The sequence below is a fragment of the Saimiri boliviensis genome, chromosome 2 (assembly GCF_048565385.1).
Source record: "Saimiri boliviensis isolate mSaiBol1 chromosome 2, mSaiBol1.pri, whole genome shotgun sequence".
Classification (NCBI taxonomy): Eukaryota; Metazoa; Chordata; class Mammalia; order Primates; family Cebidae; genus Saimiri; species Saimiri boliviensis.
This window is the reverse complement of record NC_133450.1, coordinates 119474576-119483755: the sequence shown is the minus strand read 5'-3', so window position 1 is coordinate 119483755 and position 9180 is coordinate 119474576. Positions and strand designations below refer to the sequence as shown.

The following is a 9180-nucleotide window of genomic DNA, read 5'->3' as shown; positions in this document are numbered from 1 at the left end:
CACTGGTCTAGAGAGTTCTCCTTGACTACGGGGTTAGCACTGTGTTAAGCATCAGGCCCTGAAGAGATCATGGAGAGAACAGTATGCCTGCCAAGTTTAATGATTAACCCATGGCAGGAAAAAAAATGTGGTGGAAAGAAAAAAAAAATTCCACTCCTGGAATGGGCTAATATGATGTAGTATTGACATCTGTGTTATAAGAAATATATGTAGACAAGCAGAGAAAGTTTTGAGCTGAAATGGAAAGGAATTAATAAATAATACTATTTGAATATCTCATCACTCCCTTATAAACAGTCATAAAACATTCATTTGGAAGAAAATATTCATGAAAACCTCTCTTCATCTGTTAGTGGCTGGTTGAATTTTATTGGTCATTCCTCAAATATTTAGCCATCACTTACTTCCTGCCCCAATATTTTGCTATTATAACATTTTTGATCATGCATTTAAATAAATATACCCCCCAAAAAGTGCAGACTCTTTCCATTTTACAAAAAAAGGCAAGAACTTTATTTTAAACAAATCCTTAGTTGTGTGTTACACCATGTCGGTATCTAAATTAAAAATGATCATAATTCAAAGGGAACAAAAAGCTTCATAAAAGCACATTATCCAAATATTTCTCTTGGCCAATATTTTAACTAAATACACAGTGGATATGAAAGGTACGGTATGGCACTTAAATAAATAAGAGCAAAAAGAATGAAACATATTCACAGTCCAAAGCAATAGGTTTTTGAACCTTTGGTATATGTCTCAAATAAGTAACCGTAAACACATGCTAGCCAATAGTGTTTAGTTCCAGGTCTTTTAAGCCAGTGATTTTGTGTGTGTGTGTGTGTGTGTGTGTGTGTGTGTGTGTGTGTGTATGTGCGTGTCTTTCAAAAATAACTGAAAAAATAATAAATCAGGATCGACGTGGGATGATTAAGGTCTCTGGTGTAAGCACACAGGTAAATTCAAATCATGGCAAAATGATAGTGCAGCTGTGTTGCACAACAAAACTATGTAAGAAAATGAGTGAGATACACCAGTTAGAAATTCTGTGGCTCAGGTAGACACCCTTGCTATTAACAAATAAACAAAATTTCTTTAATGCTAACCAAAGTCCTAACAAGCTGGAAGGCAGAAATATCCTGAAGCTCATAACCACGCGCCTAACAATGCAACAACAATCTCGCAGAAGTATTATAGTTGCATATTGCAGTTCCCTCCCTCCCACCCATCCCCATCCCTAATAAACAGCACCAATGCAGTTTGAGTTAGAAAACTGGAAATATTGAGACATTCCTAAGGTTTTCATCATGACTAAGGGCCAATCAGATGGGGCTCTAATGAAAACCTCTGCCATGGCCATTCTCCAACAAGCACCCCATGTAATTCCCTCTAGTTTACAAATAAACCATATTAGGTCTAATGTAAGGCCAGATTCTGGAAAAAAAAGCTGGCATGCTATCCTGGATTGAGGGAAAGGGGCATGCTGGTGGGGAAGATACATGAAGGATGCCTCAAGGATGTTTGTCCCATGGATCCGGATAAGGGGATGTGTTGAGATAGGTCACAAATTTTATATCAATGAAGTATTTGACTCACACCATTCACCAGGATGAAGAGCTCAGCAGGGCTAAGTCCTACTTGGTAGCTGTGCAAGTTTATTGTTATCAGGATCAGGCTGGGCCATAAACAGACAGGGCCCAAAGAAGTCTAATTCATCCATTTCATCACTCTACCCAATTGTCTCTGTGGAACCAATTAGGTGATACATGAAAATGGTTCCACTTTTTCTTCTCTCCCATTGATGCAAGATCTTCTTTTATCCAGTCTTTTCCTACATCTTAATGGTGAGAGTGACATAAATGAAGGTGGATTCAGCCACCTCTGAGCAGTCATCTGCTTTGGGGCTCCTTGTCTTTCCCCAGACTTTCATGAAACCTGCCCTCTCACACATAGGCAGAGTCACTGGACTGAGTCCTGCCAAAATTGGGAACACTAACCCTGGGCAGGTCCTTATTACGGATCTCATAGATTGACTTTCTCTTGGCCTGGGCCCCTCGCACAGCCAGCTTGATCTTGCGCCATCCCAGGTGGTTGAGTTCAGCCAGGTTGAGCACAACACAGATGCCACTTACAGCAAACATGAACACTAGAAACACAGTCTTCTCAGTTGGCCGGGACACATAACATTCCACCTCCTTGATGCAGGGATAGCGGTTACACTCATACAACCCTGGGACACTAAAGCCATAGAGAAAATATTGGCCTACCAGAAACCCAATTTCCAGGGCATTTCGGAACACCACTTGGATAATGTAGAAGCGGGAGATGCCTTCCTGCCTTCTGAGCTTGGATTTTGATGCAGTGCGTAGCCCTGATGGGTGTGGAGTCAGCTCCTTAACCTCTAAACAATCTGGCTCTGTCTCCTTACTGGTGTTCTCTGTGTTCTGCAGCACCCCATTGACAATAGCATTTTGCAACTTCTTATCTTCTCGTTTGCCCCCACTGCTGCTGCCACCCCCAGTTCCTCCAGGACCTCCTATAGACTCAGGGGGATCTCTGTCCAGAGCTAGGAAGACAGTAGAGTAGCGGCGTTCTCGCTGCTTGGCAGACTGGTGCACAGAGTAGGTGATGAAGCAAAGACTTGGGGTACACACCATTATGATCTGGAAGACCCAGTAACGTATGTGGGAGATGGGGAAGGCGCGGTCATAGCAGGCCTGGTTACAGCCGGGCTGCAGGGTGTTGCACACAAACATGGTTTGCTCATCATCGTACACCGTCTCCCCCACAATGGCCACAATGAGGATCCGGAAGATCACCACCACAGTCAACAGGATCCTGAGCAGAGGAAGAGGGAGGGAGAGAGATTCTCACGGGCTGCGTCACTGACAGGAAACCCCAGCTCCTCCCTTCCCTTTGCTGATGATGTTTACCAGTCGTTTGACTGGGGAGCTGTCCAGCCTGGGCTGGTACTGAACTGGAAATCTGGGAAACCTTTCGGTCTCTTCCTTTTCTGCTGAGTGCTGGTAGGCTGGGAACATTTCATGTTATAGAGATCCCAGGTACACACATCTCCATGCATTGGACATAGTCTACTTGCAACAGATAGGTTTCATCTCTCTATATAAAATGTATAGAAACACAAAACACACCTTCACTCTTGATACGGCAAATGCACACAGAATACCTTTAGAGACATTGCATGCTTCAAGGTCTCCACACAGGGTGTGTATATAACTACTCCACGTGTATAGTTTATTCTCAGTATAAATATTAAATTTAATGCTTTATATAAGCAGATGGCTATAAATATTTATTCATACATTATATATAGATAGATAGATAGATATAGATACAGATACAGACACAAAAATGCCAATTGGGTATGTAGGCTCGGTGAGTTTACACGGCCAAATAAGTTTAGTTTAGTAATTATTTGTTGAGAAAAGAGTCATCTGCTCTGAAAAGTAAATCCATCTCCCCATTTGCCCTTCTCTGTCCAAATGCAATCCTGTCTTCCTTGTAGATTCTATTTAGGGAACCGGCTGGAGATTGGCTCTGACTCTGGAGAGTGGAGGTACCAAGACTGAGCCAGCAGCTCCTTTTCTGATGTGGGAAGAGTGAAGCCTCGGTAGTGCTTGATGGGGAAGGGATGGGCACCTGGTCAGGAGTAGCTAGAGCAGGGGGACACCGCGGGGCGTCGGGTAATCCCTCATTGCCGGGAACTCCAGAGCCTCGACCTAGGACGCTGGGGAGGAGGCTGAGGACAGGCTGGGGGTTGGAGCGAGGGACTCAGTCCGGAGGTGAGAAGGGACTCCCGGGGGCGCCCAACAGGGCCGCTGACGGCCGGCTTGGCGTCCTTACCTCCCGATCATAGTGGAGTGCTGCTGCACCGCGGCTTCCAGCAGCCTCTCCAAGATGGTCCATTCCCCCATCGCTGTGCATCCGGAGGCAGCAGACAAAGACTGGGCAGCACAGGGCACGTTCCCACTCCTGGCCCCTCCCCGGGCCGCACCTCCAGAATGGGAGCGAATTGCCTCCCAATTAAAGAAGCAATTTTAAAAATCCTCGAATCCCCCTTTCCTTTTATTGTACTTAAAAGAGAAATGGGGAAAGAAATCCAAGCGCGTCCCGACCGAGGGGGCAGTTGCTGCGGTCCGGAGAGCGGGCACGAACCTCGGGCGCCGTCCAGGGGTCGGGTCTGGATCCCGCCGACCCCTGGATGAGGGGTGGGGCGGGAAGGCAGCCTGCAGGTCCTCGAGCGGTTGCCCACCTGGGAGAGGTCTCGGCGCCACTCCCCGCCGCAAGTAGGGGGTCGGGGAAGGGTCCAGGCACCTGCTCGGTTCCTGCTACTTCAGCGGGCACCTGGCGCTCCCGCGCGGCAGCCTGCAAAGCCGGGCAGAGCGCGCGGAGCCGAATGCAGGGCTCTGGGATCCGCGGCCGCCGCCTCTAATCCGCCCTTAAGTAGTCTCCGCCTGCGTCACGCCAGGTCGGCGGAGGGGAGCCGAGCGCGCTGTGCGGCTGTCGCTGCGCGTCGGAGCCCGAGGGGCCCGGACGCGCGCAGGGGGAGAGGGGCAAGAGTCCTGGGGGCCCGGCGGGAATCGGGGCGATTTCGAAAAGGATGACTGCAGTGCCCCTCGGGGATAATAGGGGCGCCCAGGTAACCTCACCTGACCGCCAGACCCCAGCAGGCGGAGAGGGAGCCGGGAGCGGACGCGTGGGTGAGTGGGGAGGAAAGTGAGTAGATCTCTTCTCTCGGTGCATCCCTCACCTTTTCGCTTTTTACCTTCCGGGAGACAACTAAAATTCCTTCCCTAGATGGAGATGCTGGCTGAGGGAGGGCGAATGGGGGCGGCCATTGGGCGCTTTTAAATCTCCCTTAGGGGACAGAGTGGCTGAGAGTGCTTCTGCAGAGTGGCTGCGGTTCGGTGCCTCTGTGGATCCGATACTGAAGTGAGAAAGGCTTGATGGGAGTCCATTTAGGCTGAGGGGTAAATGCAGGTATGGAGCTGCCTCTCGGGATGGGGGTGAGGGTACAAAAGCGTATCTAACAGGTGCCTCGCAATACGCGAGTAGGGTGGCCTTGGATAAGGTCTCGCTTTCCCTTGCACTAACCCAGAAGCTCTGCTATTTTTAAATTATTGTTATTATTTTATTAACGGGAAGGGGGTTACTTGTCAGGTAAACTGTGATTTAATCTGAATTTAAGACTCACTATTCTGCTAGCAAAAACAGAGCCACTCACAGACTCGCCCTCCCCCCCATTTTCCTTACTGGGCTTTGGCTTTCTCCCCTCAACCAGCAGATCCCGGTTTTAAAATTCACATCGTGTTGTCAGTTCTGTCTAGAGCAAGTATTTAATTGGTCTCTGGAAAACTGAAACAATCACACTAAGCTGCCAGTTAGCCCAGGGGTCAGTATTAGGAGACACTGTAGTTGGGAGAGTTTGATGTAAATATACCAAAAGTACAATGGGAAAGTAGTTGTCATCCTTTTGAAAACACAACAGCAAAAGGGTTGCTAACTTGTCCTAGGCATATAAAGTAGCCTTAATTACCCACAGGGAACATAGCACATATGCGTATTACCTAAGCCACACCATGGTGAGCCTTTACTTCTGGAACAACCAAGGTGGTTGGGTAGCTGGTGTCCCAGGGACTGGGAAGAAGGGTGCAGGGCATAAGTCTGAGTCCACTCACAGTGTACTTCTTCATAAAATGATGTTTAAACACACGGTCTAAGCTTCACCACCAGAAAGATCACTGAGATCCTCTGCTAGGGCTGACACCTTTGCCCCAAGAAAGATGCCTTTCACTGCAAAAGAGTAAAAGAGTCCACTAACAATGGAGAAAGGGATGAAGTGTAAATGAGACATTAGGGCAGGCAGTTTTTATTTTCCTTCTGCACATAGAGGAGATTCAAGGATGAGGATGGATGGATAGCCTTGTATTCAGTTAGCTTCCAAATAGAATGGTGATCCCCCAGCCCAAACTTGGTGTGTTTCCCAGGTTTCTCTTCTGCTCTTTTGGCCCTAGGTCCCTGTATTCCCTTCTTGTCTGGCAGACTCTTTTATAGTAAATGATCTTAGCCAAGGAATGAATAAGTCCAAAGGGAAATCTGTTTAACATCTTTAAATGTCCCCAAATAAGCTTCACAACTCAAAATTGTCATTTTATACTTTGGCTTTCCCAAGCCGTTAAAGATTGTGGTCCTACCGACCGGGCGTGGTGGCTCAATCCTGTAATCCCAGCACTTTGGGAGGCCGAGGCGGGTGGATCACAAGGTCGAGAGATCGAGACCATCCTGGTCAACATGGTGAAACCCCGTCTCTACTAAAAATACAAAACATTAGCTGGGCATGGTGGTGCGTGCCTGTAATCCCAGCTACTCAGGAGGCTGAGGCAGGAGAATTGCCTGAACCCAGGAGGCGGAGGTTGCCGTGAGCCGAGATCGCGCCATTGCACTCCAGCCTGGGTAACAAGAGCGAAACTCCGTCTCAAAAAAAAAAAAAAAAAAAAAAAAAAAAAGATTATGGTCCTGAGAACATAGATTGCAGGAAATGCAATTTTCAAGCACTCTGCTATGACTGAATTGTTGATCATTTGTCCATTATTTTGAAACATATTTTAATATGCCACATGGATTCCCCATATAAACATGTGTATACAATATAGTTTCAAATAAAAATCTTATTCTCACCACACTTCAGAAACAATTAAACATTTTTATTTTTAATAACCACTCATAAATTTTACACTGACTACTTTGTGCTTCTTCCTTCAAGTCCAGTCAACTTCAATTTCAATTAATACTCTGTTCTGATAAAAACAAATGTACATTAAATGTGAAATGGTTCTCTGTGGATCCAGGCATCTCTCAGTTTCCTCAGGGCATTATCTCATCTTGATAGATTCCGATTATCTCAACTCCCCTCTGATTGAAGATCCCCACTCAAGGCAACTGGGAACTTATTTTCATTACCTCTTATTTGAAAGCCATTCTGTTTATTAAAGTAATAGTTTGCATGAAAAACAATGAAATTCATAGTATGCTCAGAGAATAAACTTTGGTGCATATCAGACCATCTGGGGATCTTCATTAAAAATACAAATGCTGGAATTCCATCCCAAATCTGCTAAACTGAAATATATGGAAATAAGATTGAGGTAGCTTTATTATTAACAGGTTCTCATCCATGGCTCCAATAACAATAAAAATCTGAGAATTTTTAGATCCATGAGTATTACAGCAGGAATGAATCCTAAGGATGAAGAAAGTTGTCATCCACTTGTTTCACAGATGTTAAAACTGACCCAAAGTTTTGATAGCTTGTCTAAAATCATGGGTGGCAAAGGAAAATCTGTGAAGACTGTGGTATTCAGAATCGTAGAGAAGAACATCAAAATTATTTAAAAGGATGAAAAATGTGATATTTGAAGAAAAGGGGAATTAAAGTGGGGCCATGGTTACCTGCAAACATTTAGAAGAAAAAAATACCTGAGTTCTTGGCCTTGCAAATCTGTGTCTTACCAAAGAGTATTTCCCATTAATAGTGCAGAGAAATATTCTCCACATCTAGTGGGAAAAACTGCAAAGGCACAGAGCAAAGGGTGTGGTTGAATGTTATAAAACAGGAGAGAATGCACAATTACTAACAATGATTCCATTTACTACATGGGGTGTCTGGATTTGCTCTTATCTTTATATGAGCTCAAAACTTCATTCTCTTCTCAACCACAGACTTCCAGGTGAACCTTTTAGCTTTGCAGCTTCAAATGTTCGGAAAATGAAACTTCATAGGAGCTTTGTATATGTTGTAAGAATGAACATTAATCTACTGACCTCCATTCTATTGGACAGTAAATTCCTAGAGAGCATGCTCATATGTAATGGTTCTTTCTATAGTGTCTTTAAACTCAAGCATTTGTTGAAAGAGAAGGTCAGCTATTCTGGCTCTCTATACCCCTCAACGTGGCAGAACTGCATTTTTCCTAAGAAGTGGGTCCTGGGTCTCCTCCACAATCACAAGTAATATTTAAGTCAGAGAGGAGAAAGGGGCTCCCTTTGCAAAGTGAAAGATGCTACACACTTAGAGTAGCCTGGACCCTCAGTAGAAAGCCTTCTTACTCACCACAGTCCCCTGCCCTCACTTCCATTCTTCTCTCAATACTGCAGTCTAGACACCCACTGAACTAATCGGGGAAAGCTGCTGAGCTGGCAAGGTTTAAGTTGCAGCATCAGAGAGGCAGCCCCGGCGAACTGATCTCAGTTCTGGATACATCTGCCCTAGGAAGCAGCAGCATCTGTAGCCTCCTGAGATCTGTGTGGCTTGGGAGGGACTGCATTCGATTTGGAATTGATCTCTGTGTTGAACTCTTCTACATTTCATTCACAAACAGCTAGGATTAACTGAACTTTCCCACCCCCCATCCCCATGGCCTACATAAATCTGTTTCCTAATGAAACCATCAAATTGTCTTCTTAGGGGGCAACCCCAACCTGTCTTGGGAGACTCAAAAGAACAGAAGTGGCAGATAGAATCTATTTTTCTTTGCTGCAAAGTGGTTTTTCTCCTTTTTCTTTTGTGTGTCCTTTCCTATGTATAAGCCTCAGTTCAAACGTTTAGGGAAACACTTTTGTTTTTGCTGTTCAGACAAAATTTATAAAGTAATATTTCCAAAGAGAGTAAAGCTGTCCGACCAACCAAACTTAAGTAGCCCTAAATATAGTGGCTAACTTTGTGGTCCAAGATTCTCCAGAAGCTGCTTCCTTCAAAATTATTTTGCCATCTCATCGACCCAAATGCCAAATAATGTCTTAGTCCCAAGAGATTATGTATGCAAATGGTACAGAAATCTAAAGTTTTATACCTGCTAGTTCTTTGACTAAAATGGTATATATAATTTTTTTTAAAAAGTACATATACAAATTTCCTCATTCCCCGCCTACCTTGTATATAGAGAATATACCTATGTGTAATAATATCTCAGGGATTAATGTAATATGGTATTGTGGCCAAAGCAGATGTGTGAAATTGCAACAAATAAATTAACATTGCATTAAGAATCAAATCATTCCTGCTGACACATAATCTTTCACTTTTATATCAAGTCGTGTTTCTCATTCACATCAGGAGCTTCCCAGGGGGGCTCGTTAAACCTGCACGAAGAGATTTCTTTG

General features: G+C 44.8%; 1 protein-coding gene across 1 annotated transcript; it reads right to left on the bottom strand.

The window, feature by feature from the left end:
• Positions 1-388: 388 nt before the first annotated feature.
• GJD2 (gap junction protein delta 2) lies at positions 389-5823 on the bottom strand. The gene is made up of 2 exons (XM_003935749.4): positions 3865-5823; positions 389-2838 (listed from the first exon to the last, which is right to left on the bottom strand). The coding sequence occupies exons 1-2, from the start codon at positions 3933-3935 to the stop codon at positions 1944-1946; spliced, it is 966 nt and encodes a 321-aa protein (XP_003935798.1). The 5' UTR covers positions 3936-5823; the 3' UTR covers positions 389-1943.
• Positions 5824-9180: the final 3357 nt, after the last annotated feature.